The 25,015-nt window shown below is 37.3% G+C and overlaps 2 protein-coding genes and 1 non-coding gene across 7 annotated transcripts in view; 2 read left to right on the top strand and 1 right to left on the bottom strand.

The window, feature by feature from the left end:
- The window catches only part of ST7L (suppression of tumorigenicity 7 like), a 76,539-nt gene extending 60,091 nt beyond the window's left edge, over positions 1–16,448 (bottom strand). For 3 of the 5 annotated variants that reach the window (XM_069480832.1, XM_069480830.1, XM_069480829.1), the window contains exons 1-5: positions 16,079–16,325; positions 14,240–14,322; positions 9,627–9,789; positions 3,392–3,446; positions 393–508 (exon numbers count right to left, since the gene is read on the bottom strand). In XM_069480832.1, coding sequence (XP_069336933.1) covers positions 393–508; positions 3,392–3,446; positions 9,627–9,789; positions 14,240–14,322; positions 16,079–16,283 — 622 coding nt within the window. In that variant the 5' untranslated portion in view covers positions 16,284–16,325. Of the gene's footprint in view, positions 1–392; positions 509–3,391; positions 3,447–9,626; positions 9,790–14,239; positions 14,323–16,078 lie in introns of all 5 variants that reach the window. The other 2 variants (XM_069480833.1, XM_069480831.1) reach the window with 2 other exon arrangements.
- A 515-nt stretch (positions 16,449–16,963) lies between these two features.
- Positions 16,964–25,015, top strand: part of CAPZA1 (capping actin protein of muscle Z-line subunit alpha 1) — a 47,814-nt gene continuing 39,762 nt past the window's right edge. The window contains exon 1 of the mRNA XM_069480834.1: positions 16,964–17,019. Within this exon, the coding sequence (XP_069336935.1) occupies positions 16,981–17,019 (39 nt within the window). The 5' untranslated portion in view covers positions 16,964–16,980. The remainder of the gene's footprint in view (positions 17,020–25,015) is intronic.
- Positions 21,891–21,997, top strand: LOC138391017 (U6 spliceosomal RNA). The gene has a single exon (XR_011234661.1). It is a non-coding gene; the product is annotated as a U6 spliceosomal RNA (small nuclear RNA).

Genomic DNA, 25,015 nt, shown 5'->3' with positions numbered 1-25,015 from the left:
CATCTCTAACTTATGATTAAAATAACTGCATTTTTCTCTACATGTCATTCCCCAATGTTTAAACATTGTCCTATTTTCATTTATATATAACTGCAAGTGTTCATTTCCCAGACCAAAACAAGGTATACTATTTTCTGCAAAAGCAGTTGTGGTATTTGATCTGAAAGGTTTTTCAAGCAATAAAAGAAATATGAAATATTTTAAATTCTTTATAAGAAGGAAAGGTAGTATATAAACCTAGTTTACAATCATAATTCATTTTAATTTAATCTGAGTTTCTTATCAATAATGCAAAGAACTCCAAGCCAAATAACTCTGTGTACTATAATAGATACCTCTATATAAAAATTTTCCTGATCACTGTTTAAACCATGAACAGATATAACACATACCTATATCTGAAGGACGTAAAAAGTCTGTGTCACAGGTGAAAAAGGTCTGATGGTCCTGAGCTGACAAGTTCATGTCATAGTATGTAAGTGGTTCTTTACCAGTCATCCAAGTGTACCTTTACCAAAACACAAAAAAATATTTAAATTGGACATGAGAGGGCATGTCTGCTACAATAGACACTATTTAAATTTCAAAAATATATTGCTACAAATTCTATTTTGGGATATTTTAAAATCTTATAATCAGTAAAACAAAGGAGATAACCTACACAAACTACTTAGAATATGATAATAAAACATCAAAAACCAAATAGGAAAAGAATATTCAATAAACAGTGCTTTGAAAATTGGATTTGAAGGGATAAAACAATTTGGGTTAGATATAGCTTATTAACTATACTTAAATAAATTCTCAGTGAGTTAGAATCAAGTATTGAAAGTCAACCTACAATGAAACTAGAAGAAGAGAGCAAAAAAAAAAAAAAAGAAACTAGAAGAAAACATAGGTGAATTTTTATTAGAAGTCAAGATGAGAAAAGACTTTCAAAGCATAAAAACAAAGAGAACCTTTTTCCAGATTTTACTCAAGTAAAAATTTAAACTTTCATACCTCCCCAACCCCACAATAAATTAACAGCGAGTTAACAAACTGGATAAAAAATACATTTTACAATGTCAAATCTCATTAGTAATTAACAAGTAGCAAATTAAAATAAGTTTTACTTTTTGCCTATCAAATTGGCAAAGATAATGTTATCAAGGGTGAAGTCGGACATGCCCACACACACTGCTGGTGTAAATGTAAATTGGTATTTACACTTCAGAAATCAATTAGATAGTATCTATGAAGAGTCTTCTTTTTTTTTTTTTTTTTAGGCTGGTCAAGTGGAGCAGTGGGAGTGGAGAAGGAACAAAGGAATCTGTAACTGGTTGTGATCAATTAGTTGTAAACACCACTGCACTCGGACCAACCTATGAAGTCTTTAAGGGATGAGTACATGAATTCCATTATACCATTCTCTCTACTTTTGATTATTTTTGAAAATTTCCATAGTAAGAATTTTTTAAAAATATTAAAGGAAAGAAAAAACCTGCTCATACCTTTTGATTCAGTAATCCCAGTGATACAAATCAACCTTAAGGAAATAATCATAAATGTGGCTAAATATTTATACAGAGAGATATCCCTCTAGTGTAAATGTTAATAGTGAAATAATAATCTTAAGTGACCCAGATAAAGGAGCTGTAGGTAAAGTATGATATCTCCATATAATAAAAAATATATAACTGTTAAAAATCACATTTTTGAAGGAATTCATGTTTTTAAGAAATTTTGTGGGAAATTCACATAATATTATGTTAGAAAAAAGTAGAACGTAAAACTATACATACATTATGATGTTTGAGTTTTGTTTCTATATATGTATATAGAAGAGAAAGACTGGATGGAAATACTCTAACACTAACAGCAGTTATCACCTGTTGATAGGAAAAGGTGATATTTACTTTCTTTTTTATACATTTCTGTACTTTTCAATTTTCTACAATGAATATGCACATGTTTTATAATCAGAAAAATATAAGCATTTTAAAAGCAAATTATAAGTGTTTTTACATATATGATCAAAGATTTTAAATTATTTAATAGTATAAATTGCCTTGCTAAAGTTTTTAGCTATTTTGTAAGAAATTATCATGAAGAAAAAAAAGCAAATAGTTCATTTATCAAAGTTTTGCTATGTATTCTAAGAATTAGAAAAATTAACAATCCACATTATTCTCAAAATGATTTAAAGCAGTTAAAAAATATATGTATAATATCAATAACCTAAATTACAAGTAAATAAAAAAGATTCAGTAAAAGAAAAATAAGTATCGGCACACAAAAATGGCTAACATATGAATGAAGCTAACATATGAAATATATACCAAAGAGTTCTGTGCACTTGCTAAGGGTTGGTTACATATGACTTTAAGCTTTCTAGAGCCACACAATGATTTATCAATACAACTTAGACTTTTACATTAAGACAAGCTAATTAGTCAAAGGAAATATAAGTATTCCTAATACTAAGAAATTACTCGTAAAGATCTTCATGAAATGGACCCTCTATAATATAACAAGGAATAGCCTCAATTACTTTGATTAAACACACCAAGAGGTTCAAGGACCTGTTTCTTGCAGAATCTCTTAGTACAGGCTATATGGCATCTTTCATAAAAGCCTAGCTTTCAATTCCCAGGATATCACTATTTTATACTTTTAAGTCCTTAAGCACAGGGGTTATTGCTTAATCATTTTTATATCTCCATCATTTTGCATATTGCCCCTAAATAGCAGATACATAGTGTTTCCTGTTCAATGAATTAAATAACATGCCCCAGTCTACTTCCAGGTAAAACACAGCCCTCCTCAAAATAAAAGTGATTCTCACTGCAAGGTGTTAAAAAGGAAAGGAAGATAGATAAATAAATAAATACATACATACATAAATAAATCTGAAGTATCTTTGGTCATAAATTTCAAAAGATGTTTTCTCATTTGGAGTAAAACTGGATAAGAAATAGACATAGTAGTATGGACAGGAAATGGCAATATAAAATCAATATAAAAATACTTTATGCTGTAGAAATAAAGGTTACATTCACATTTGGACTGTTTCTTTTTTTTAATGAAACCTCAAATAAATTTTGAAATTGAGCACATATGCACAATTAATGTCACAAATTCTTTGTATTAATAAAAGCCTTTCTGCCATAAACCAGAGGCCTAATATATACTTACGTATCACAAACATAGTTTGAAGCAATGCTTCTTATGATTGTAAAAGTAAACACAGTGAAGATGCTACCAACAAAACCTTGGGCTAATCATTTTACCTTATTATCTATCAGTATCTCCAACTAGAAAAGCTGTGATATATTTATAAAAATAAATGTTTCCATAACACATTTACTCTGACCAATGCCATACTTATAGTGAAAGCAAAATGTGCTACCTGCTATATTCTGCTCCTCTGAAAAGATTTAGAGGGTTTCTCCATACCTTGCATTCTGAAAAACAAGGGGAAAAAAAAAAAAAAATGAGATAGTTTAATCAATTGCAGTTAAATCTTCATTTAACCAACATTTATTATTTACCCACTATATCCTAAGCACAGTGCTAGCCACAGATGTTATAAAGACAAATAAAGCATGCTCTTAAGAAACAGAATTAAACCTAGTCATTCCCTTATTTCTGTCTCTATGGCATTTGGTTCATAATTCAATTATAGTACTTACCATGTTATAATGTGATTATCTGTTTGGTTTTTAGTTTCCCCTTTAAAATACAATCTCTTAAAACTTTGTTCATTTTTATATTCCTGGAGCCTAGCACAGCATCTGGAACTGGACTTGTTTAATTGAATTAAATATAGCATGAGAGTTAGTCATGTAAACAATGGGCCAAACTATGGTAAGTGCTATAGTGGAGATATGTTTTATTCCAAGAGAAAAAAGAGAGTGATTCATTTTGCTCTGGGGAAATCAGGAGAGGCTTTAGAAAAGAGGTGACATTTGAACTGACATTGAATCACTGTAAAAGATAAGTAGAAGGTTGCCAAATGAAGAACATTCCAAGCAGAGGAAGTGCCATAAAACCATGTAGCATGGCTAGGCTAGAGTACAGGGTAAGGGGTGAGAGGGAGAGCTATTTTCTGACCTGTAAATGAGGTCAGAAAATAGACTGGGGGAAACTGATGAAGGAGCTTATATGCCATATTAAGGAGTTTAGCTATTATCCTTAGTCATCAAAGGTTTATAAGGAGAAAAATAAATAATAGATCTTTGTTTAGATCAGTTCTGAAAGGTATAATTCATGGACTTGCAAAGTAACAACTCCTCGTAATAAATTCTAAGACATTATTTGCCTTTTTAACTATGTTGACACGAATTCAGTTGTATGACCCTGAGGATCAGGGCTTCCTTAAAATTTGTGCCCTTGGCACACTTGTTTTACTTGTCCTACAAAGTTGAACTGGTTGTGCAAAATCAATGGTGGCTAAAACTGCTAGTTCTTTAGCACTTCAGTTCCCAACCCCCACGCTGCAGCTCAGTACTGGTCCATGGCCTGCTAGGAACAGGGCCAGGCTTTACCACCTGCACTCTGCCTCCTCCCTTCCCCTCCTATGGAAGAACTGTCTTCCATGAAACCAGTTCCTGGTACCAAATAGGTTGGGGACTGCTGCTTTAGCAAGAGTCAAGGCAGTAACATCAAATTGTATTAGGAGTCATCAATTTCTTCACTCCCACATGCTTGCAGTAAAAACAAGGCAAATTTCTTTTAAACATTATTCCAGGTATGATGGTTATCTTCAGTAAAAGCTATTGTTTTGTGAGCTGAACTGGCCACTTTTGTCATGGAACACCACTTACACTTCAAAGAGTCACAGACAAACTATGGTTATTTAGATGGGTACCTGGCAGACATTTTCTTAAAAATGAACAAAGTCAGTCTGTCAACTTCAAGGAAGAAAAGGAACAATAGTTGCTGCCAATGATAAAATTTGAGCTTAAAAGCTCAAAACATAAGTGTTAGAATTTTGAAAACCTTGTGCCTGCTATCACGAATCTGGTAATTGACAATACTTAAAGAGTTTTCTGTGAGATTGGTGGTGATATTAATAAACATGATTTTTTGTATTATGTATTAAAATGTATCAATATTTAAGATACATATAACTCAGTGAACAAGTATTTTCCAAATAACCAATGCATGATGCTATAAAATTATGCATAAGTAACAGATCCATTCAAAATGCAAGATATACCAGTGGATTTTAACATAACAGCATGAAAAGTTCAGATTCCACACTGCAACTAAACTTTCAGAAAGTACCTCTTAGCAAGTTTGGGTATAGTGTCAAAAAACGATAAGCACAATTTTCTAAGAAGGTTATTAAAATGCTCCTCCCTTTGCCAACTACAAATCTGTGCGAGACAAGATTTTCTTTATATACTTCAATCAAAACAACATATCACAACAAACAGTGAGGAAACAGATCCGAGACTAAGCAGTCTTCTGTTAAGCTAGACATTAAAGAGAGTTAAACAAATGTAAAACAATGCCAGTCTTCTGACTAAACTTTTTCTTTTTGGGTGAAATATAATTATTTTTTGTAATATGTGTACTAGCTCAGGCTGCCATAACAAAATACCACAGACTCAGTGGCTTAAACAACAGAAATTTATTGTCTCACAGTTCTGGAGGCTGGAAGTCTGTGATCAGGGTACCAGCAAGGTTGAGCTCTAGTGAGGACTCTCTTCCTGCCTGGCAGATGGCTGCCTTCATGTTGTGTTCTCACATGGCACAGAGAGAAAGCTCTGGTGTCTCTTTCTCTTCTTCTTCTTTTTTTAATCTTGCCAACAACCTGATTTTATCTTCCTCTTCTTATAAGGAAATCCATTCTATCAGATTAGGTTTCCACACTTATTTAACCTTAATCACCTCCTTAAAGGCTCAATCTCCAATAGAGTCACATGGGGAATTAGAGATTCAAAATATGGATTTAGGGGTATACCATCCAGTCTATAGCATTCTTCCATTGCCCCCCCCAAATTCATATCCTTCATACAAAATACATTAATTCCATCCCAATAGCCCCCAAGGTCTTAACTCATTCCAACATCAACTCTAAAATCCAAAGTCTTATCGAAATACTATCTGAATCAAATACAGGTACAACTCAAGGTACAATTTATCCTTAGACTAAATTCCTCTCCAGATGTGAACCTGTGGAACCAGAAAGTTATGTGTTTCCAATATACTGTGCAATAGTGGACAGGCATAAGATAGATATTCCCATTCCAAAAAGGAGAAACCAAAAGGACAGAAGGGGTGATGGGTCCCAAAGCAAGTCCAAAAGCTAGCAAGGCAAATTCCATTAGATCTTAAAGCTTGACAATAATTCTCTTTGGTTTGATACTCTGCCCTCCAGGCCCACTGGAGTGGCACTGTAACCCTCATGGCTCTATGGCATAGCTCCACCCATGTGGTACTATGAGAATGTCCTGGCCCCTGAGGCACTGCGTAGAGTCATGTGGCCCTAGAAACTGGTTCCTCTTTGAAACCAAGGAGGAAACAGCCTTGCCCCCTGGGCCTGTGGTAGGAGTGGCAACCCTGGGTTTGGTCATTCTTCCCTTCTTTTTTTTGAAGTATACACATTCACAGCTGAATAGACAGCTCTCTGGTCGGGTCCTATAGAATCCAAGAAGTCAAAGAGCCTTCCTTCATTCTGTCCTGCTTTCTCTGTCCCTTTTAGTTAACATGGGCAGTGTGTTTGCTGATATAAACCCGACTCTATTCCTGGCTTCTGATGAGATAACTAATTATGTCCATGAGGTGTACACATTAATTGGCTGTTTAGCCACACCCTTAGTGTTCTTGTCAGAATAAGTTTTCTTGTTTTTACAATATGGATAGGTTGAGAATTTTACAAATCTCCAAGTTCTGGTTCTTTTTTGCTTAATGATTCCTTCTTCAATTCATCTTTTTCCTTTTACATTTCCCTATGATCAGTCAGGATAAACCAAGTTGCTCCTTCAACACTTTGCTTAAAAATCTCTTCAGCTAAATATCCAATTTCATTGCTCTCAAGTTCTACCTTCAATAAAATGCTAGGACACAGTTCAGCCAAGTTCTTCTCCACTTCATACAAGGATAACCTTTCCTCTATTTTCCAGTAACATGTTCCTCATTTCCATCTGAGATCTCACCAGATTTGCCCTTAACATCCATATTTCTAACATGCAACTCAAAACTCTTCCAGCCTCAACCCATTACCCAGTTCCAAAGCCACTTCCACATATTCAGGTATTTGTTACAGCAGCACCCCACTTCTCAGTACCAAAATCTGTATTATTAGTAAGCTTAGGCTGCCATAACAAAATATCATATACTGAGTGGCTTAAACAACAGAAATTTATTTTTTCACAATCTGGAGGTTGGAAGTCCAAGATCAGAATAGCAGAATGATTGGGCTCTGGTGAAAGTTCTCTTCCTGGCTTGCAGACAGCAGGTTTTTCTGTGTCCTTGCATGGCTGGAGGGGGTGGAGAAGTGAGACAGGGAGAGGGAGAGAGAGCGCTCTTCCTCTTCTTACAAAGCCATCAATCCTATCAGATCAATCCCCATCCTTATGACCTCATTGAACCTTAATCACCTCCTTAAAAGTCCTGTCTCCAAATACAGTTACATTGGAGGCTAGCGTTTCAGCATATGAATTTTGGAAGACACATTTCAGTCTATAGCAATATGTTAATGTACAATGGGTTTATTGTTATTTTTAAAATATTTAAAATTTTTTGGTTTTAATTTCTAATATAAGTATTGATAGATACAATCTAGATATAAACAAAGCTCTCTGAGGTCCTCAATAATTTTTAAGAATGTAAAGGATTCCTGGGTCCAGAAAGTTTGAGAACTACTTTTTTTTACATAGTAATGGGAGAGGATATTCTAGAAGGAGAAATATTAGAGGAATAGTCTAACAAAGAGATGTCAAGGGCTTAGATATGGGGCAATGAATGTTGAAATAAAAGAAGGTAGGATAGAGATAATTTTTAAGGGGAAATCAACACAATTTGGAGGTTGACTGTTTTGAGAAGGAAGGGGAAATAAAAGAGATATAAATTAAAACTACTCAAAGATTTCTAGTATGAAAATTGGGTGCCAGTAACAGATTTTAGGGTTATGAAGGGAGAACTATTGGAAGAAGGTAATTAGTTTCATTTGGCACAGAGTGAGTTCAGGGTGCTTAGGGCTATCAAAGGTGGAAATTTCTAGCAAAGAGTTAGAAATGTGGGTCTAGAATTTTAAAGTGACCTTGGGGATAGAAATTTAAACTTGGTTCTCCCAGCATACATGCCTTTGGTAGGTAATATTATAGAATGAGATAAAATTATCCAGGGAGAGAAAGTTGAACAAAAGGAGACTTTGACTCATTTTTGAGGTCCAATGTAAGCATCTCCTCTGTGAAACATTTTGTGGCCCTCCCTCCAAGAATAACTTGACCACTCCTTTTTTTCAGTCACTATAGTATCTTATAGATACTCTGTACAAGCAGCTAACCATACTCTTTTGCTGTCGACTTATTTATGTCTGTATTCTCTACCAAGCTGGATGTTCTTAAGGTTATCTTCACTCTCATTATCAAAATTTTACTTTCCTGATTACATATCACTAATAATATTCACTATTACCAGACACATACAGAGGAACAGTTTACAATTAAAATATAACAATGGAATATCCATACATGAAGAACTGAGACTTTGATACTTTGTAAGTATACTGAAAAGAGAAGCTATTTTTCCTACTTTGCTTTTTTGGCAAGGATAGCTAATTGTCTGTCTTCTCTCCTTTATCATGAATAAGTTCCCCTGCTTATTTGCTGAGCACTTATGCACTGAGAAAATGATTAAAATTTCCAGCCTCCCTATGGCAAGTAGTAGGCATATGACAACGGTCTGACCAGTAGGAAGTAAGTATGTAACACTTCTGAGAAGTGTCCTCAGCTGCTGTGGAGTAGGGTAGAGGAAAGGAGTGTCCTTCTGGCCTTTTTTCCTTCTTGGTGATTGGAATGTGGATATGATGGTGGAAGCCAGAGCAACTGTCTTGGATTACAAGGTAAAAAATATATGTGGAGATGGCAGGCTAAAAAATATAAAGGGTCTGAGTCTCTGATGATCATTGTTCTCCATACCAGCCATGGATTACCTATATCTACACAAAAGACAAACTTCTCTCTGTTTCTTGGTCCATTTGGACTGCTATAACAAAATACCATAAACTAGGCAGCTTATAAACAATGTAAACTTATTTTCACAATTCTGGAGGCTGGGAAGTCCATAATCAAGGTACTGGCAGATTTGGTGTCAGGTAAGGGCCTGCTTTCTGGTTCATAGTGGTACCTTCTCATTGTGTCCTCGAATGGTGCAAGGGGCAAGCAGCTCTCCTGGGTGTCTTTTATAAGGGCACTAATCACATTCATGAGTGCCCTGCCCTCATGACCTAATCACTTTCCAAAGGCCCCACCTCCTAACACCATCACATTAGTGATTAAGTTGCAACATTTGAATTTGGGGGGAAACACAAACATTCAAACCATAGCTCTCTGTTTTGAGTTTTATATTTTTCACAGCCAAACTCAATCTTAACTATACAGCTCTGAAAATGATGTTAGAAAAGTAGTCACCTGACAGATTCTGCCTGCTGGTTTCACTTTCTCTGTTGCTGGAAGAAGAACCTGGTTCTGAAATGCTGCTCTCTGTTCTTCCCATCAGTGGTCGCAAATGGCTTACAGACACTTGCTCAATAAAAGATGTGCCATGCTTGTGGAAGTACCACCATTCAAATATCTATGACAAGTAGAAAACATCCTTCACTTAGAATTGATCAGCAGATAAATGAGCTCAAATTAAAACATTCTCTCAAGATGTCCCCGTTCAATTCAGCATTTTAAATGCACTCTCCTTCAAAACAAAACAAAACAAAACAACACAAACACAAGATTCACCAATAACACATGCTGTGTAAAAGTGAAATACCTTTTTTATAGTTTTGTCATAAAATTTAGACAAGCTTAGGCAAAACTATGCATATATAATAAAGCACTAAAAAAACATTAAGAAGTGTTTAATTTATAAATAATTTCACTCTGTTATGTTGCACTGTCATTTTATTCTATCTGTAGCACAATTAAAAACAGTTTTAAAACAATTAACATAGTGGATAACCACTAGACCAGGATCTGAATGTCCACGTTTGACTCCCAAATCAGCCAATTATTAGCTGTGTGCTTTGGGCAAGTCACTTAATCTCTAAAATCTCAGAACTTTAGTGTCCTTGTCTATTAAATGTGGTTAACAAGAATTACAAGAAAGTGCTTTTTGAACCCAAAAGTATTACTCCAATATTTGGCAATATTATTAACATACAGATTAAGATTCAAGATCATTCCCATATTGACCCATTTAAAAATCAGGATATTCACTTCTTTGTGTTTCCATAGTTTATCCTTATTATAAAAAAAAGGAACCAAAAGCAGCTGTCTGTGCCAAATTAGCAGAAATTGTCATAGGTGGACATTCCAACCTCCCAAACTTCCTTTGCCTGGCTCATGTGGGTTTCAGTTTAAATGACACTTCCTTAGGGAACTTCTCTTGAATTCCACAGAACAGACAACTGTGTTGTGCAATTCCATTGGATCTTGTGTTTTCCTTTCAGAGTAATCTTTTCACCTGTAATAACTGCTGCTGTTCCTCAAACCCCCAAGCACACTCCCATTGAGGTAGAAGTAACATATGCAGCATAGCTAGCTTACTCATTTCCTTTAGGTCTTTACTAAAAAAGTCACCATTTCAGTGAGACCTTCCCTTGCTACTCTAGATACAATTTCAACCTTCTCCCCTGACACTTTACGTGCCCTTCTCCTTTTCATTTTTTTCCCCTTAGCACTTATCACTATTAGTAAAAACATACTATTTGTGTGACTTATTTATCTTTTATTATCTATTCCCCTAATAAAATATAAACTCCATGAGCACAGGAATTTTTTTCTGTTTTGTTTACTGCTGTAAGCCCAGTGCTTAGAAAGTGTGTGGCAACCAGTAGGCCACATAATAAACAATTATCAAGTGAATGAATCATTGTCTCTAATCACCTTCTAGACCAATTCCATGAGGCCAGAATCTGCTTATCGTGGTATTCCCAACACCTAGAGCAGTGTTTGACACATAAAAGGCCCTCTATAAATATTTGTTGAATGAAATCTGAAATTGTTCATTATGTTCATTTGAACAATTTTATGTAATTAGTTTTCTATTAATATGTCTTGACTATAAAATGAATATCTTCCTCCTCTTATTTATGGACCATTTCCCTCAAAAAGCCAACTGAGAGACTAGTTTCCTGCCAAATGTATTGGACAAATGTATTACTTTATTTATTTAAAGAATAAACAAACACATCCACAACTGCCTAAGAGATTTTAATCTTTTTTTAAACTGTTTTACAATGACCACAAACAGAGCACATCACAAAAACAATTGGAGTTTTCAAACCTCTAGGAATGTTATTTTTTGTTTCAGTAAATAATAGAACAAATATGCTACACAGGTGTCATAACTATGCGGTCATTTTTCACTACATTGTAGCCCACTGACTAAGTGCTATAACATTTATAGGAAAGTGCTAGAAAATCAAGGTGCAGCATTCTTTTCTATCATGCCACTATTGTTTTATGCTCAGTCTAAAATGGCTCCTTTTCTGCTCACTTTTATTGAGTTAGCAAGAAATTAATCACCACCAAATGTGGTCATGGTTTGGCTTCTACCATATGTTTTACTAAGAAGTGTGATGAAACTTCTTTAAAACAACCAGAAGAAATTACACAAGCAGAAATTATTTATGTGACAGAAAAGATAAGATTTATATTGGATAAATCTTGGATAAAAACATTGGATAAATACTGTCAAGGACAGTAATCACAAGGGCAATAATAAATACTGCCCTTCACCATATAAAGTACAGGTGGGTTTTTTATGAATTAATATGAAGCTAGAGGCTTTTTCAACTTTTAAGTCAACTTTTTAACATAAACGAACAATGATAATAATAATTGTTAATACTTACTAAAAGCTTTCTAAGAGCCAAACATTGTGCCAAGCCCTTCGCATGCATTATGGCATTTAATCCTCACAACAACTGACTTTAGAGATGAGGACACACATTCAAAATTTAAATAACGAGCTCTAGTTCATATCACTGGTAAGTAGCAGAGCTGGGATTCTTATTCAGGTTTGCCTGACTTCACAGCTCCTAACCATTACACTAGACTGCTTCACACATATACCTCACTGTATATGTATATCTGAGTGTACATGTATACAAGTTGGATAAGTCTAGGCAGTAAAAGAAATTATAAATACAACAACCTTTGCTAATAAAAATCCATCAGTATTGCAAGGGTGATGACAAAATTTAACTTTTAAAATACTACTGGTGGCCGGGCGCGGTGGCTCACGCCTGTAATCCTAGCACTCTGGGAGGCCGAGGTGGGCGGATCGTTTGAGCTCAGGAGTTCGAGACCAGCCTGAGCAAGAGCGAGACCCCACCTCTTCTAAAAATAGAAAGAAATTATATGGACAGCTAAAAATATATATAGAAAAAATTAGCCGGGCATGGTGGCGCATGCCTGTAGTCCCAGCTACTTGGGAGGCTGAGATAGGAGGATCGCTTGAGCTCAGGAGTTTGAGGTTGCTGTGAGCTAGGCTGACGCCACGGCACTCACTCTAGCCTGGGCAACAGAGTGAGACTCTGTCTCAAAAAAAAAAATAAAATAAAATACTACTGGAATTTCCTAATTTTTATATATTTAAAATCCTGTTTTAAAAAGAGTTACAAAAATATTTTAAAAGATTTTAGAAACCATATATATGTATATATGTTATCCCTTTCTTATAAATGAGGTAATTATGATTTAGACAGTTTATGTGACTTGCCTGAAGTCAGCTAGTAAGTGGCAGAGTCGAGATTCAAAATTCTCATTCCAAAACCAATGCTTTCTCCAATACCTCAGCTATTTAAAGATAGTTTATTTTCTTTATTTAGACTTTTTATGCTATTGACTAAATATGCTAAAATATGCTTAACTATGAGTAGAGTTTATAAATCAATAAATTGTGAGGCTTATACTAACATATAGCTTTTAACCTGGATTCCTCAATAGCTTATTTTTTTCCCCCTGAGAAAAATCTCTTTCTTGTCTGGCATTTCACTTTAACAAAATGGTCAGTGTTAGGCCTTATTTTAAAAAAGGTCCAATACAAATACTACTCTTTCTACTATAGCTGGAGAGCACCACCTAGAGATAAGAAAAAAGAACAGAAAAATCCATTGGCCGTGCATGGAGTATAACTTAAGATTTTTATCTATAGCAGTATTTTTCCAAAGAGTACAGCAGGAAACACTAGATACCAGGGATGTTAATGGGGATTACAAAATTTTTAAAAACACATTTTTTAATAAAAAATGATATTTTGTTCAAGAAAAAGTTGAATTAAAGTTAAGCACATTTCTTTTTTGTGGGACTTCTCAGAACAGTAATGGCCAAAATTCATTAAGTGCTCACTCTGAGCCAGCTACCATGTTATTAATACAAACTTTTACACACATTATCTCATTTAGGCTTCATAATACTATAAAGTGGATACTATTATTGTCCCTAGTTCACAGATGAGGAAACTAGGGCTTGGAAAAACTACAGGCTGAATACAAGACACATAAATTTTAGTCTGCTCAATGTTGCCAATATTAAAATACTGAAAAATTTATATAAAATCTGTATATCTAAGTTTTCTTGAAATCATTTGAAAAGTAGGAATATCTGGTAATACTAGTCACAAGTCTACATGGCAACAATTAGCTTTAGCCCCTCTTAGAAGGAGTATGTGCTGTCCAGATTACCCATATGGAATTTAATTCTTAAATTCTGTCCATTTCACTCATCTTTGTTACCAACTTGGGCCCTGCAGGTATTTAACGTCTACCTCATCCCCATCCCCTCCCCCACTACAGTATATAATAAGTCTTTAATACGCAAATAAATACTGCCAATCTCTACAAGTGGATAGGGAAAAGTAGTGTTCCCCAAACTTGTTGAATAGGTAATTCTCTTTTCAAATGCTGAACACATTTTAGAAATGCTAATCCATAAGTAACTACAATTTATAATTATTGTAACCATATAACAGGGTGGATCTTTAGAAAAATAACAAAACATGAATGAAGGAAATGGAAACTACTTACAAATATTAGTCCTGATATCAAAGAAGATGTCCCTGTAAGTGCCACATAGAATTTGGGTGTCAATGAATTTAAAAATACTGTCACTGTGAAAAGAAAAAAAAAAAAAATCAAAGTTTAAAAAATGCAAATAAAAAATACAAATTTAAAGTACTTAAGTTACAAATATGCAGGTGTTTTTATGAGTGGAGGGGCATAAGTAGTATTAATATTTAGTGTGAAATTCATTTGAGAAAGTTGTAATTTTTAAAAAGCTACTTTAAATGACCATTTTATCATATCTTAAAAATGCATTCACACATGTAAAGGTAGGATTTTACACTGTTGGTTAAATAAGCAGCAAATCAGCTTGCTTTTGAGAATAAAAGCACTTATAAATCATAATGTAGACAAGAATTTTTGCAACTCCATAAGGATAAGAAGCTAAACAAAGGAGGTTGAAAACTAGTCCCTAATTATTTTGGTGAGATACAAACCAGTGTTTCAAATTAGAAGGAAACAAACAGTGTAGTATTTGGTATGTCAGCTAGAGAGGCAAAATAGCTCAAAGAGAAAAGCAACAGAGAGTTCTTTGCACCTGACTTACTGAAATCCTGGATCAGATTTTCCACTTAAAAAAAAGGTCTCATAAATACTTTGGGTTTTAGAAAGAAATAAAAATCTATGATAGTCAACTAATCTCATCTAAATGGTGTATCTGGTTAACATGTAGAAAAATAAATAATATATCAATGAATAACATGCCATTGCGCATACAAACCACGATTAAATGCTTCATTCACCTGTTACAGAGCCACCAAATTAGCTCTTCAGTCTAGCCTGTTTCAGTGTACTAGTTATATATGAATTTACATTGTACCTATCTTCTAAAAAATCCAAAATATCTCAGAACATTATCTTACAGTCTTTCCCTGTTATCTCATGTTATAGGAAAGGGGACATTGCCTTCTTTTGCTACAGAAAAATAAACCACTGTACAGATAGCCAAAGTCATCAAGAAACAGAAATAAATACTTCCATCTTGTTCAGAGGTTGCTTCTCAAGGCTTGAATGAAATATAATGACATGGTAAGAGGCCCTGGCTCCATCCACTTTGTCCTGTCTACAAGTAAATAATAGTACAGTATTTTCAGAATCTACGCAGTCATCACTTCTTATGCATCTCTGTATCTTTAGTCCAGACTACATAGCAAGCGCTCTATAGATGTCGAAAGAACTTATGAACAAACCCACTGCTGTTTAGGGGCGGGGGAGGAGGGTGTCTCTCTTTACTTGCTGTACTGTTCTATTTTATTACTCAAGATAAAGCCTAAAGGAACACACACAAATACCACGAAAACTGTTTCTTAATAGAACTATTTTAAAACAATAGTCTACTAAGATCACGGCATTTTCTTTCTTTGAAATCCCTGAATGACAGATGTGCTTATCTTCGTAGTGTGGGTTCTCTAAGGTGGGCGGCGGGAGACTCAAAAGAATGATTTTCAAGGACTTTACCAATGGTAGGGGTGTATACAAATTCTGTATCTAAATCTGAGAATGGCATCTTCTGTCCTACCACCTGAAGCTTACAGCTTGTCAGGTGGCTTTTCCTCGGGTAAACGAGGATCTAAGTAAGAGAGAGGGCGGATCTTAAGAGCTCTAGGGAGGAGCCGGTAGCTGCAGCTCAGGTTTGAAAATCAGCTGCGGGGTTGCGGCCCAAGAGAAAAATAACTCACTTGGTCGCGTATCACCGACTTCTCCGAGGCCCTCGATGACTACCGAGAATCTCTGCCCTTTGGCCCTTGCCCCCGGCACTTGTCTTGGCCCCTGGCCCGTCCCCGGGAGGTCTGGTCCTCTCACCCGCTGCCAAGTTCTCACACAGCCTCAGCGGGACCCTCAGAGCGTAAAGCAGCCCCAGCCCAGCCACGAACCACAACGAGGCCCCAGCCCCCGCCAGCCCGGCCCGCAGCCGCTCCTTCCAGCCCAGCGGCGGGCTCATGCCGGGAGCAGGTGCAGAAAGAGATTCAGCAGTTGCGGCTTCACCGAAGCCGCCACGCTCCGCCATCTTGCCGCTCTCGCAGCCGCCGGGAGCTGGGAGGGAAGGGCAGGAAACCCGGAGTCGGGAATCCTGGGATAGTGGCGGATCTGAAGTTGGCCTCTGTGAAGGCTGAGAGTCCTGGGAAACCGGTAGCGAGAAGATTGGAAGGTGGAGGAGCGAGTCCCAAGACTGGGGCTACCTATTCCTTCGGGGGGCGGGGAACGGACGGATCACGGCGTCTGTTTTGAAGGAACTGAACGGAGAGGTGACCCCGGAGTGAAGCGTTATTGCTTCCATTCACCCCATTTCCGGGGTTGGAAAAGCCACCGATCGTTCCAGAGGCCGAGCAGCTCTTAGCGCTTTGGATTCGGCTGCCATGGAGATCACTGGTACCAGCAAAACTTATAGGAGGAGCAACTGCTATTGGGTCGGATGGAGCCCAGGCGCCAAGAACAGTCGAAACGCGCTGCCAGCGTCCAGTAGATGAATGGGGAAATGACTGTAACTCAGTGAGAAAGAGATTAGACTTCAAGTCACTTAAGGAAGTGCCAACGACCCAGGGCACTGGCGCAGGGAGTTGTCACCCCATGCGTAACTGACATGGCGCCCTCTTGATCTGCGTTTCCGGGCGGGTCCTTCCGACTGCCCCCGCGGTGATTCCATCGCTCGCTTCCTTCCCGGCCTGCCTCGCGCCTGCGGCCGGGCTGGGCCAGAGCAGCCCAAGATGGCCGACTTCGAGGATCGGGTGTCGGATGAGGAGAAGGTAAGGGGTCCGCCTCTCTCTCTTACCTCCTCCCCCGACAGGGAACAGGGGCCCGACCCGGCTGCGGTAGAAAGCCTGGCAGTGTCCCCAGGAAAAAGAAGCTTTTTGGCGTGTGCTGACATACGCTCTCTGCAGTCGGGACGCTTCGCTCTTAAGGGGCTTTCCTCTGCCTCACGGTGGCCCCAGTTTCCCATTCCTCAACTCTCTTCTTTTCCTCCTGGGCCTGAGGCACAGCCCAGTGGCCTCCCTGCAAGAGAAGAGACTTTTCCCTTATTGAATCGTCACTGTGGACTCCTTTTTGTAATTATGAGAGAGGGCGTTGATTATGTCGCGGCATATCTAAAAGCGGTTATTTTGCCGCCTTTAGCTGTTGGGGCTCACCCATCCCCCCATTTTTAGGTGTGATTGGGGTTAGTTTAGGGCGAGTCACTTCCTGGTCAGGGTGGCCTCTTAACTTCCCTTTTGCTCCTCCTTCCTCAGGAAGTGATTTTGCTGTCACGACTCTTCGACAGGGAAAAAGGTCCCTAAGTGCTGTCCACCTCACTACACATCCACTTCTTTTCTCACGTACTATTTATTGCCTGTTCTCTATAATAAACGTGTAAGCCTCAGGGCATTTGCTTCAGAGTTTGGACACCAGCCTTTTCCCCGAAGACACTCCGTTGATTGATTGTGTGTACATATACCGCGCCCCCCACTCCATCCCCCGCCCGAATCCCCGACCCCGGTCTTACATCCTCTTAACTATGATTTTTGAAAACTAGTTTTTGGTTTCCTGTTAACAAATCAGTAATAGCCAATGGATTTTCTTAATCTCCAGAAGGTTTTATATAACACATAAATTTCATGTTAACACATTCAAATCTGAACAAAGCATCCTGCCTTCTTTGATACTCTGCTGTGGAGTCTTTGATTATAGCTGGATTTGTCAGTGTGCAGTTTGTGTATTTATTTCTTGAAAAGTGTCTTAAATACATAAGCATAATGTCAGATGGAATAACTTTTTTTTCCTAACAGTTGCACACCTTTCATAACAGTTACGCTTTTCAGTAAATATGTGATTTTAGGGCCAGTAGGAATTAGAATGACCTCACTAGGTAACTTGTTATAGGACAAGAATTATGTCTTTTGTTTCCCACTGTGGCTATTACAAAATGTGCACCCTTGAGTGTTCTGTAAACCTGTCTTGGCTCTTTTTTAAATAAGAGATTGGGATGGGGCAGGGGACTGTATGATCCAGGAATCTGATGTACAGAATAATTTGATATACCTACATATGGCATGCCGTTTTGAAATGGTGAAGAATGTGCTCTACACTTATCAGTCATTGAACAACACTTTCAGCATTGGTTTTTCTCTTATTTAGAAACTGATTATCATAAATGTTTAAGAGTTAGGAAAAAAAGACTTGTGAGCAAAGAAAACTATAATAAAATGTTTATTCTGAGGTAAACAGTTATGATTCAAATAAGATTAAATTACAGTGAAAATACTGGGCTAATATTTGTTAGTCCAACTGATAATTCTTTTTTTTTTTTTGAGACAGAGTCTCACTCTGTTGCCGGGGCTAGAGTGCTGTGGAGTCAGCCTAGCTCACAGCAACCTGAAACTCCTGGGTTCAAGTGATCCTCCTGCCTCAGCCTCCCGAGTAGCTGGGACTGCAGGCATGCGCCACCATGCCTGGCTAATTTTTTCTACATATATATGTTTAGCTGTCCAAATCATTTCTTTCTCTTTTTAGTAGAGACGGGGTCTCGCTGTTGCTCAGGCTGGTCTCGAACTGCTGAGCTCAAACTATCCACCCGCCTCAGCTTCCCAAAGTGCTAGGATTACAGGCGTGAGCTACCGTGCCCGGCCATTAAGCAAAAAAAAAAAATTTCTTCTATTTTAACCAAATTTCACAAAGAATTTAGGTAACAAACTTTGAAGTTTATTGTCCCCAAGTCATACACATTTACCAGTGTTGTTGGATTTTTGTCTTTGACATTAGGTTAGAATGCCTTTTTAGTTAAACTTGGGAAAATATGTATGTATTTCAAAGTGCCAATTAAGATATCTTTAGATATTATAGTGTTTTAATTAATAACAGTAGTCTTGGTTTTATAACAAGATCTGTGACCAGTTTCCTCTTATCTCCTTGCATATTATTTTTGTTGCCAAATATATTTTAATATTGCTTTTTATCTTTGTTATTTTTTTTAAAGCAAGAAACCATGAGGTGAATTTGTGATGAAGGTCTATGATTTCCTTGCAAGTATTTCTGTACAAGCTAGTAAAATCATCCATTCTCATAACTAACTGCTGAAGTTTTTATCACTTTATAAAGAGGAAGTTGGGTTTTTTTAACTTCTGCATCATTACCTGAAATGGTCATGATGAGCTGTCTAAATAAAACAGGAAGTTGAAAGTGTAATAACTTGCAGAAATAAGTGCTTTTAGTTATACCCTTGAGTTCACAGTTTCTGAGAATGAGCTTGACTCTTCAGTTACTTCTAATTGCTTAGCAAGACCGAGATACCATACTTAGGAAGCTTGAAATTTGAGATGAACTACTTGAATTGTCTGTTTTCTTTATTTCATGATTCAGCAATTTTTGGTTTGGGTTTTTTTTTTTTTTTTTTGACAGGGTTGCCCAGGCTGGAGTGCAGTGGCATGATCATAGCTCACCGCAACCTCACACGCCTGGGCCCAAGCTATCCTTCTGCCTCAACCTCCCAAGTAGCTGAGACTACAGGCGTGCATAACCACACCCAACTAATTTTTAAATTTTCTGTAGAGACGGATTCTTTCTATGTTGCCCAGGCTGGTCTTAAACCCCTGGCCTCGAGTGATCCTCCCTCCCTGGCCTCCCAAAGTGCTGGGATTACAGGTGTGAGGTACCACACCTGGCCTGATGGAACATTTTTGTTTTTTGTTTTGTTTGTTTTTTTGAAGACAGGGTCTTGGGCTAGAGTACAGTGGTGTCATCTTAGCTCACTGTAACTTCAAACTCCTGGGCTCAAGTGATTCTCCTGCCTCAGCCTCCAGAGTAGCTGGGACTATAGGCACCCACCACCACGCCCTGCTAATTTTTCTATTTTTTGTAGAGACAAGAGAGTCTTGCTCCTGGTCTCAAACTCCTGACCTCAAGCAGTCCTCCTGCCTCGGCCTCCCAAAGTGCTAGGATTATAGACCTGAGCCATTGTACCCTGCCTGATTCAGCATGTTTAAGACATGAATGCAAAGAGAATTTTAGGGCTGAAAAATATGGTTAGCATATTTTTTCCTTTCAACCTAACTAGTAGAATATTTGTGTACAATTTCTAGAATACTAGAATTGAGAAGTTATGCTTTCAGTTTAGGCAATGTTGTCAGTAATAAATAATTTTTTGTATTAAAAAAAAGTACATGCTTGGGGTTTGGACAATGGTTTCAGTTTTAAGGCATTTTTTGAGAAACAGGTTTATCAAAAATATTTAGTAGAGATACAGAAAATGGTGTAAATAGATGGAGAAATTTGAGAGCTCTGTTAAAACACGTGAAAAATATTTATACTTTTAAACTACCATTTCCTTGATTATGTATTACCTCCTTAATTTACTAGTTATCCTTGTAGGATGAAGTAAGCCCTAAAGTTTATTTGGCGTGGCTGTTTTTTAACAAGTCATTGATTAGTATTAATATTGTCATTCTGTTCACTTCTTTTCAGTTAGCTTTGCTGAGTAGTATTCATATAATCTGTTACAAAATTCTGGAACAGGAGCATAAAGACTAATAAGCAGGTGCAAACTCAGATGCCCAATCTTTTGTTATGAGTATAGGTTTATTGGCTGGGTGCTGTGGCTCATGCCTCTAATCCCACCACTTTGGAAGGCTGAGGCAGGAGGATTATTTTAGGCCAAGAGTTTGAGACCAGTCTGGGCAACATAGTGAGAGCCTGTCTCTACAAAAAAAAAAAAAAAAAAAAAAGAATAGGTTTATCATAATTTCTTCCAGAACATTTAGCTATTTTATTAGGAACAGCTTAATATTAAACAAAGTAGTGTAATTTGTCAGAAAATTCAGATCCCAGATTTGCCAGATTTTGGAGCCATGCTTTTGTCACTACAGTTTTTTTCCACATAACCATAAATGAAAAACCAGAATAGAGGCATCCACTTAATGAAGTATAAATGAGGTATTGTGATGTAGTAGAAAAGAATGATTCTGAATGTTAGGAGATTTGGCCTTTCCCTGCTGTACTTCTAGCCACTTGTGTGATTTTGGAAAAATCATTTAGTCTGTATGGGTAGGCCTCGGTTTTCTTCTGAAATAGGGGAGTAGGGGGGAATTGGATCAAACCGACCCAAGAAAGTTTAGTGAACTTTTTTGAACTCTAATAAAAAAATTTCTGTTTTAGAAATTGAAACATTGAAATGTTCTGGGAGGTTCTGTCATTGTCTGCTTCCTACATTTGCCCTGATAACAAGACTGAGTTCTTTGGTAACTGAAACCATGTTTTTTTATCTAGTGCCTAGCCTAGTACCAAGTACACAGTGTAGGCACTGTGTATTGGTATGTATGAAGGAGATCACAGCTTCATTAATTCTCATATTTCCCCAGCTTACCCTCTTTCATCCTCTATAAAACACCACCTGCCCCCAGTTATTTCTGGTAATCTGTAGGTATTTCTTGTGTTTATGAATGTATCCACAGTTTGGATGCCTCTTTGTGCAGTGTGTCTCAGCATATGCTGCCGTCACTGGTGCTTTGCCATGCCACTGCTGGGAACATTTGAACCCCCGGGGTGCATTTTCCTACAGGTCCCATAAAACTGCAAAGCCTTATGGATACCAAAATGACCATGTACATACACTTCAAGCCTTGCAAAGTCCCTAATGAAAGTGTTTCTTGTGCTCGCTTCGGCAGCACATATACTAAAATTGGAACGATACAGAGAAGATTAGCATGGCCCCTGTGCAAGGATGACACGCAAATTCGTGAAGCGTTCCATATTAAAAAAAAAAAATAAAGAAAGAAAGTGTTTCTTCATCTGCTGTAAATCCTCCCTTTTAGAAAAAGGACTGCTCAGAAAAACACACACTATGGGACCAGATATTATTTGCTTTTTTCTCTCTCTTATGCACAGACTTCTGTCATCTTCTTGCCAGAAAATTAAATAAAGTCCTTATATGTTTATGAATATAAAAACCCTGGATAGGGGAAATTAGACATGATACCGAGGATTAATGACTACTTGGGGGTTTTTGAACTAGATGATAATTTCAATATCCATTTACTATTATTTTCTCTTGTCATCAAAACCTCCAGCCAACCACTGCATTTCTGTTCAACCATTATTCTCTTAGTTGCACAGTAAGAACACTGGCATCATCTTTTTCCCCTTTAGCTGCTCCTCTCATGTTCATTAGGTATTCAAGTCCTGTAAATTCTTTCTTCCTGTTGTTAGATTCTGTTATTCCATTTCCATTAACTTTAAAATATTTTTTACTTTAGTTGTATGGGAACTGTAATCATGGGCTTAAAATGGTAGAAAAGGGCATGAGTAAAAAGTCCCCTCCCACCCCTGTTCTCCAGCCACCCAGTTTCCCTGAGAGGCAGCCAATATTACCAATTCCTTTTGTATCTTTTATATTCTGTGCATATACCAACAAACAAATATACTTTTCACTTAACAATATCTCTAATCTGTTTACGTTCCTTCTATCATTGTCTTCATTCAGGGCGTTTTCTTATGCTTGAATTATTTTTAACAACATTCTCAATTGTTCTCTCTGCCTCCAGCCTCTCCTTCCTACATTCTCACTGGTTCACCACAAATTCCTAACAAATATAATGTATTACAAAACCTTAAGCAATGTGCAAAATTTATCTTTGCTATATCTGCACATATGGATTGTTAGGGCAGTGTCTATGAGGTGGAACGTTTGGTTGAGTGGCTGAAATGACACAGTATAGGTAGGCCATAGTATAACATACTATATAAGCAAGAAAACAGCATAATGCCAGATTGCACCAAAGAAAGGTAGTGGGTTTATTGGAACATGCGAGAACTTTGCCTTGTGGATTCTTTTTGTTTTGCATCTAGATAATATGTAAGTGCTGATTATGAGCTAGTACTTTATGTATTAACATGTATTCATCTTAAAACATCCCTTCATGGTAGATACTTACATTAACCCCATTTTACAATAGAGCAAAACTGAGGCACATATGAGGTTAAAAAATATGACCAAGCATCCAGAACTAATAAACAGTAGAGCGGATAAAATGCTGGCAGTCTGCTTCCAGAGCCTTTGCTCTTACCCATTTTGATTCCTTTGAGTAGATAGTAGACAGTGAGTAATTCTGCTGAAATATGACACAGTCCTAAACAGCAACCAAGTTAATGGTGTAGTAACATGGATGCTTTTATAGACACTATAACATTGATGTTCTCTGGTCATGACTGCATTATAATTGTTGCTGAATTAGCTTAGTGTTCTTTTGAGCTTAAGTATGCCACCAGAAATTCTAATATGTTGAGAAACATGGCTTTAGACATTTAAAGATCATGAAAGTACCCATGACAAGGCCAAGGGGACTGGCTGCCTCTCTTAAGAACTTTATGGTATGACAGTACCTTAGAACATTCTTGCCTGCGGCAGAATCTCAATGTGTTTCTTTCAAAAGCAGATTTCTGGGTTCTATCCTAGACCTACTGAATCAGAATTTTTTGGTACTGGTGGTCAGAAATCAATTTTTAACAAGCTTCCCAATAATTCTTGGGCATCTCAAGAATCCTTATCTTAGTGAACTTGCAGTGGTCCAAATCTTAGTCCTCTGCCTGTTAAACTCAGAAACTTGAGCCTCAGCATGCTAAACCCAAATCTCTCTCTCTCAGGGACAAATTCATTTTAGCTGGGCTGATGAAACTAATGGATAAAAGTAGACTAACAACTAATTTACTAAATACAGAAGGAACTAGATTCTTTTTTTCAGATAGATCAGGCACATGGTGAAAAAATTTTATAAATATATATATTTTTTTTAGAGACAGGGTCTCATTCTGTCATCCAGGCTGCAGTGGCACAATCACAGCTCACTGCAACCTGGAACTCCCAGGCTCAGGCAATTCCCCTGCCTCTCAAAAAACTGGGATTACAGGCCTGAACCCCTGTGCCCCGCCTTCAAATTACAATTTTTTTTAACAGTCTGAGCATGAAATTAGGACCAGGGAAATTAACCATATGGTATAAAATCTTAATGGCATTTTTCTCCACAATAGGTATATATACCCAACACCAAGACCAAGTCAGGTCTCTCTGTAACAGCAGTGAACATTTTTTCTCTAGATAGATTAATGTGCTGTCACATTACTGGTAGGAGAGTTTTGCAGGGCTAGGGCTAGAAGGAAGCCTTTAAGTATCAAACATTTGCATATTGCAGTTTCTGCAGTCTTTCCCCTAGTTAATGACATCTCCATTCTTCATTTGCTCAGGCCCAAAACTTGAGTGTTATCTTTGACTCCTGTTTCTCTTACAATCCTCGTATAGGTCATTAGCAAATCCTGTAGGCTGTCTTTACAATAAACCCAGAATTTGACTATTTCTCACCACATCCTGTTCCAATCACCCTGGAAGTAGCCACTATGATTTCTAGATTATTACAATAGCCTTCTATCTGGTTTCCCTGCTTCTACTGTTGCTCCCACTTTCCCAACCCTCCCCCTTAGCAGTCTGTTTTCAATGAAACACTCAGAACGATCTAGTTAAAAAGTAGGTCAGAACATGTCACTCCTGCTCAAAACCCTCCAGTGGCTTCCCATCTTCTTCAGAATAAAAGTTTTTTGTTTTTTTTTTAATTTCAAAATATTACAGGAAGTGGGGAACAAATGCTTTTGCTTACATGTATCGATTATGTTATACTTGAGTCAGGGTTATAAGTGTGCTCATCACCCAGATAGTGTTCACTGTACCCGTTCAGTAGGTTTTTGCCCATTTCCTAATGAAAGTTCTTTCGCTGTCAAGTCCCTACA

The sequence above is a fragment of the Eulemur rufifrons genome, chromosome 8, assembly GCF_041146395.1.
Source record: "Eulemur rufifrons isolate Redbay chromosome 8, OSU_ERuf_1, whole genome shotgun sequence".
Classification (NCBI taxonomy): domain Eukaryota; kingdom Metazoa; phylum Chordata; class Mammalia; order Primates; family Lemuridae; genus Eulemur; species Eulemur rufifrons.
This window is presented reverse-complemented; position numbering and strand designations above follow the sequence as displayed.